This window comes from Chrysochloris asiatica, unplaced genomic scaffold (assembly GCF_000296735.1).
Source record: "Chrysochloris asiatica unplaced genomic scaffold, ChrAsi1.0 scaffold00026, whole genome shotgun sequence".
Classification (NCBI taxonomy): domain Eukaryota; kingdom Metazoa; phylum Chordata; class Mammalia; order Afrosoricida; family Chrysochloridae; genus Chrysochloris; species Chrysochloris asiatica.
Window position 1 is genome coordinate 2,998,130 of NW_006408544.1, and position 7,021 is coordinate 3,005,150.

General features: G+C 39.6%; 1 protein-coding gene across 1 annotated transcript in view; it reads left to right on the top strand.

Moving 5' to 3' along the window:
* WDR65 (WD repeat domain 65) overlaps nt 1–7,021 on the top strand; it is a 130,599-nt gene that overhangs the window by 52,860 nt on the left and 70,718 nt on the right. The window contains 3 exon segments of the mRNA XM_006839653.1: nt 1,395–1,534; nt 2,353–2,518; nt 3,587–3,700. Of these exon segments, the coding sequence (XP_006839716.1) occupies nt 1,395–1,534; nt 2,353–2,518; nt 3,587–3,700 (420 nt within the window).

Genomic DNA, 7,021 nt, shown 5'->3' on the forward strand with positions numbered 1-7,021 from the left:
GACTCGATGGCACTTCACAACAACAAGTAAAGGCAAGGGTGGTGAGTCAAACTACCAGCTGCTCCTTGGAAACCCTATACAGGGTCATTGTGAGTCAGAACCGACTCAATGACACTCAACAACAACAATAAAGTAGAAGTACAAAGACAAGATTGACAGAGATATTTTTGGGGTTTTTTAAGGTAAAAGAAATTGTGTTTTTAAAAGCTAATAAAATTTGCTAGTAGAAAGAGAGGGTGGAGATGTTGAAGGAAGAAGGGGTAAGTGATGGAGAAGTATCGGAATATTATGTGTCTGCCTTCCACCCCAGCACAGCAAGGAACACCTTTACTGCTGAGATATGAGAAGATGTTTATGCGGGATGGGGGGAGGCCCAGATTTGAGGAATTCCCCTCTTAGCCTTTCTCTGGGCTGGAAACAAATCTAAAATAGAATATACCTCACTGAATTTTCCACTGGGAATGATCACTGAATGATCACTCTTCATTCAGGTGTCCTGTGCATGGGGGCTCTGATGACAGCAGATATCTGGAACCTACATGCCCAGTACAATAAGATGTATCTCAACTTAAAAATCACTCATCCAGCTCTCTTTGTTGTTGTTAAGTGCCGTCGAGTTGATTCCAACCCATAGTGACCCTGTATAGGGTTTCTGAGGAGCAGTTGGTGATCTTGAACCACCAACCTTACGGATCAAATGGTTTTGCATTCTGGCGCATTAACCCACAGCGCCACACCAGGTCTCCGCGCTCTCTTTGTTACTGGCAGTTAATTAGTACAATTTCTCTGGAGGGAAATTTGGCAGTATTTATCAAGATCCTCTGGTAGCGTAGTGGTTACGAATCGGGCTGCGAACCTCAAGGTCAGCAGTTCGAAACTACCAGCTGTTCTGCTGGAGAAAGATGAGGCTTTCTGCTCCTGTAAAGATTTACAGCCACAGAAACCCTGTTCAAGGTCACTATGGGTCAGAACCAACTCGATAGCACTTAACAACAACATCAAGATCCTTAAGATCATTTGAACCATTTTATCCAGTGTTCTACTTCTAGAAATGCCTCAAGGAAATAATGAAAGAGGTACTCAAAGATTTGTATGTGAGGGTCTTCAGTCCAACATGAGTCCTAAATATCCAGTTGGATACCACTTAAATGTTTCAATAGTAGAGAAATGGCTGAATTAAATAACAGGATAAATGTAGAAATAAAACATTGTATTGCCATTAAAATAATGTTTTCAAATAATAATAGCATCAAAAATATGCATAATATTAAAACACTGTCAACAGGCAGATTTCTGTACATCAGATTAATTAATGCTCCTGAGCACTAATTAGAACTGAAGTGCATAGCCAACTTTTTGCATACTTTGCCAGATCTCATTCTGTATTTCTCCAGGGGGAGCCTGCTCACTTTGAGTATCTGATGTACCCATTACACTCTGCATCCATCACTGGTCTAGCTACTTGCATCCGCAAACCTCTCATTGCCACCTGTTCTCTGGATCGATCTGTTCGCATCTGGAATTATGAAACAAAGTAAGGAATGAAAGGCTTTGGTACTGTATTATACAGGAATTCAGTTGTTAAATATCATTACTGTGAATTATTTTAATTAAAATTGTGATTATTTTAATTAAAATCAAAACTTCTAATTACTTAGAAGCTTTCATTTGGAAAAGTGTTTTGTTTATTCTTCTAATCAAGTCAGTCAACCTGTTTCTTTCTTGCATGGCCTACAAAATTACTTTGAGGTTTATTAAATGTTAATGTACTATATGCCAGACACTAGGCTAGACACTCGGGACAGTCTCTCAATTTCTTACATAATTCCCTATATCCTTCCAGCTCTCCAAGTCCCTCATTCTCACTAGATGTACTTTTTGCTTCACAGAGCTTTGCAGACCGTCATTCCTTTCATTTTTCATCATAATCTGCTTCCTACCAACTTCAACTCCCTAGTGGTTTTATCCTCCTGCACAGCCTCCTTGAGAATTTCCAACCCAAGATTGTGCCTTCCACACCCCACCCCGACAAAAGCACACAGTTTTCTCTACTCTTGTATATAGCTCCTAAGGCCTGCGCTAGAAGAAAGTTTGCAATTCTTCTGATTTTTAAAAAATCTTAACAGACCTGAGTTTTCAACATCACTAGATAATCCCTTGACCAGTCATTCCCCCTATTATTGCTAGGCATGATCTTCAAATAACCAAAATCTAGGAAGGAGAATTGGTAAATCAGTAATTACAAGCAGTAAGGCCCTCAAATCTACAATAAAAACTTGGAAGCGATGCAATGGAAGACTTGAGGGATTTAGTGGGCTAGACTTCTAATTCACTAACTGATCTTTTTCACAGCACTCTGGAACTGTATAAGGAGTACCAAGAAGAGGCATATACAGTCAGTCTTCACCCATCTGGACACTTCATTGTAGTAGGGTTTGCTGACAAACTACGCATTATGAATCTACTCATTGATGATATACGTTCTTTCAAAGAATACTCTGTCAGAGGATGCAGAGAGGTAAAAGTTGCTGAGGATAAATTTAAATCCTTGGAAATCCAGGATTAAAGAAGTATCAAGAATAAACAAACTCTGTGAAGTGGGACCAAAGTCTACCTTTCAGAACTCTAACTGGTTGCTGTTGGGTTGATTCTAACCCATGGTGACCCTATATGTGTCAGGGTAGAATGCATGCTCTCTATAGGGTTTTTTCAGAGACTAATGTTTCAGAAGTGGATCGCCAAGCCTTTGTTTCTTGGCACCACTGGATGGACTCCAACCTTTAACCTTTCAATTAGCAGCTGAGTACGTTATATGTAACTTTGTTGTTGTTGTTAAATGCCATCAAGTCAGTTCCGATGCAGAGCGACCCTGTATGGGGTTTCTGAGGAGTGACTAGTGAGCTTGAACCACTGACCCTGCAATTCAAACCAACTTTGCAGTCCAGCACATTAACCCACAGCACCACACTAGGACTCCATATGTAACTTTAGTACCTAAAAAAAAGAAATCCAGTTCTCCCACCAAATTCATTGAGTATATTATAACTCCATCTTTTCTTATGCCCACCAAAAATGTCTCATTGAATCCCAAACCTTTGGAGAGCCACCTTCGATAAGTTCTCTTTGTAACTGTGGGGTATTAAAGAAAGAAAAGTATTGAAGAAGAGTCTCAGCTGGGAAATCAAGGGTGGATAGTGGGAAAAGTCAGATAAAATCAGCATCAACAGTGAAGGCCAATTAGCAGTCCACCCTGAGATGACTTACAGAAACAAAATGGATTTGGGGAATCATTTCCCACTCAGAAACAGTGCTTTTACATACAAAAGTAAATATTCTACCCAATAGTGCTCTAAGCAGTGTAATGACCAGAGCACATGGCAGTGTCCGCATCTTGGCCAGCATGAGCTAAAGAAATAGTGAAACTGAAAATGTCACCAACTCTTTTAGTACTGTTTGCACTGTTCCCCCACTCCTAAGCACACACACAGTTTCAACCTGAACTCTTTGGGAAAAGTAGCTCTTGACTGTAAATTCCATTGGCTTATTCATTCTTTCATTCTTGCTCTCCTGCTTTATTTTCCTGCAGTGTTGTTTTAGCAATGGAGGACACCTGTTTGCTGCAGTCAGTGGAAATGTGATTCATGTTTATAATACCACAAGCCTAGAGAACATCTCAAACCTTAAAGGTCATACAGGGAAGGTATGTATCTGAACAGTATCCAGAGAAACGAAGCACAGAGCCCAACATTGTGCATGGCATTAAAGCCCTGGTGTGGCGCTGTGAGTTAATAATGCTGGACTGCAAAGTTGTTTTGAACCGCAAGGTCAGCGGTTCAAGCTCACCAGCCACTCCTTGGAAACCCTATACAGGGTCACTATGCTTCAGAACTGACTCAACAGCACTTAACAACAACAAAGCCTGGAGAACATCTCAAAACTGAAAGGACATACAGAGAAGGTAAATATCTGAACAGCATGATGTCCTTCTGCAGGGAATGATCCCTCATGACAACATGTCCAAAGAACAAGAGACAGAGTCTCACCATCCTCCCATGTGATAAGCATTTGTACTGTACTTCTCCCAACACAAGTTTGGTCTTCTGTTGGTCCATAGTAGTTTCAGTATTCTTCACCAACACCATAATGCAGATGCATCAATTTTTCGATCGTCTTCTTTATTCATTGTCCAGCTTTCACATGCATATGAGGTGATTGAACATGACTTGGCTCAGGTGGACCTTAGTCCTCAAACTGATATCTTTGCTCTTTAATACTTGAAAGTGGTCTTCTGCTTATTTGCCTAATGTAATGTCTCATATGATTTCTTGACTCCTTCCATGAGTGTTGATTGTTGTTGTTGTTGTTAAGTGCCATCGAGTCAATACCGACCCATAGCGACCTTATGCACAGCAGAATGAAACACTCCCTGATCCTGGGCCAACATCACTACTGTTGCCAGCATCCACCGATGCTGCCACTTGGCCAGTCCATCTCGTTGGGGGTCTTCCTCTTTTTCTCTGACTCTGTACTTTACCAAACATGACATCCTTCTCCAGAGACTGGTCCCTCCTGACAATGTGTCCAAAGTATGAGAGACAAAGTTTGGCCATCTTGGCCTCCAAGGAGCACTCTGGCTGCACTTCGTCCAAAACGGATCTATTCGTTCATTTGGCAGCCCATGGCACTTTCAATATTCTCCTCCAACACCATAACTCAAAAGCATCAATTCTATAGTCTACCTTATTCACGGTCCAACTTTCGCATGCATATGAGGTTATTGAAAATACCATGGCTTGGGTCAGGGTGCACCTTAGTCTTCAAGCTGACATCTTTGCTCTTCAACACTTTAAAAAGGCCTTGTGCAGCAGATTTGCCTTATGTAATACATCATTTGATTTCTTGACTGCTGCTTCCATGAGTGCTGATAGTTGATCCAAGAACAACGAAGTCCTTGACAACATCAATCTTTTTGACTGTAGATCCAAGCAAAATGAAGGCTTTGACAATTTTAATCTTTTCTTCATTTTTCATCAAATATTTATTGGTCCAGTTGTGAGGATTTTTATTTTTTTAGCATTGAGGTGAAATCTATACTGAAGACACTAATCTTTTACCTTCATAGTTAGTATTTTAAGTCCTCTTCACTTCCATCAAGCAAGGTTTGTCATCTGCATGTCACAAGTTGTTAATGAGTCTTCCTCTAATCCTGGTGCCACGTTCTTCTACATATAATCCAACTTCTCGGATTATTTGCTCAACATACAGATTGAATAGGTATGATGAGAGGATACAACCTTAGAGCCATACCTTCTCTGATCTTAACCATTCAGTCTCCCTTTGAACTATCTAACAACTGCCTCTTGGTCTATGTACAGTTCCCCATGAACACAATTAAGTGTTCTGGAATACCCATTCTTCACAATGTTATCCATAATTTGTAATGATCCACACAGTTGAAAGCCAATAAAGTACAAGTAAACATAGTTCTGGTATTCTCTGCTTTCAGCCAAGATCCATCTGATGTCAATAATGATATTCCTCATTCCATGTCCTCTTTTGAATCCAGCTTGGATTTCTGGCAGTTTCCTGGTGATTTTTTAATTATCATCAGCAAAATTTTACTTACATGTGATATTGATGATACTGTTTGATGATTTCTGCATTCTGTTGTGTCACTTCTCTTTGAAATAGACACAAATTCAGATCTCTTCCAATCAGTTGGCCAGGTAGCCATCTTCCAGATTTCTGGGCACATATGAGTGACCGCCTTCAATGTTGCATTAGATTGTTGAAGGATTTTCATCTGTATTCCATCAATTCCTGGAACCTTGTTTTTCACCAGTATCTTCAGTGTATCTTGGACTACTTCTTTCAGTATAATCAGTTCTTGATCATATGCTACCTCTTGAAATGGTTGAACATCAACCAATTCTTTTTGGTATAGTGACATGTATTCCTTCTTTCTTCTTTTGATGTTTCTGCAACATTCAATGTTTTGCCCATAGAATACTTCAGTATTTCAAATCATGGCTTGAATTTTTTTCTTCAGTTCTTTCAGCTTGAGAAATCTGAGCATGTCCTTCCCTTTGGGTTTTCTAACTCTAGGTCTTTGCACATTTCCTTATAATACTTGACTTTGTCTTCTTAAGCTGCACTTTGAAATTTTCTGTTCAGTTCTTTTTCTTCCCCTTCCAATTGCTCTAGCTTCTCTGTGCTCAAGAGCAAGTTTCAGAGTCTCTCCTAACATTCATCTTAGTCTTTTCTTTCTTTCCTGTGTTTTTCATGACCTTTTGCTTTCTTCCTGTATGATATTCTTGACATCATCCCATAACTCTACTGGTCTTCAGTCAGTACTGTGATACATCAAATCTGTTATTGAAATAGTCTCTAAGTTCAGGTAGAATATATTCAAGTTTATGTTTTAGCTCTCATGGACTTGTTTTAATTTTCTTCAGTTTCACCCAGAATTTGGATATGAGCAATTGATGGTATATTCCACACTTGGTCCCTTATACACCGTTGTTTTGGCTGCATATAAGGAGCTTTTTCACTATCTCTTCCCACAGATGTAGTCAGTGCAATTCCTGTGTATGCCATGTGGTGAGGTCCATGTGTACAGTCATCTTTTAAAGAAGATATTTGCGATGAGTACGTTGTTGATCTTGCAGAATTCTTTCATGACATCTCCAGTATCATTTCTGTCAAAAAGACCATATTTTCCAACTACCGATCCTCCTCCTTTGTTTCTAACTTTCACATTCCAATCACCAGTAATTATCAGTGCATCGTGATTACTGTTTGATCAATTTCAGACTGAATAAGTTGGTAGAATTCTTCAACTTCCTTACCACTGGCTTTAGTTATTGGTGCGTAAATCTGAATAGTACTGGTACTGACTGGTCTTCCTTGTAGAGGTTTGGAAATTATCCTGTTACAGACGGTGTTGTTCTTCAAGATGGATCTTTTTGACAATGACTGTAACACCATTGCTGTTGAATTTGTCATTCCTGGAATAGTAAAA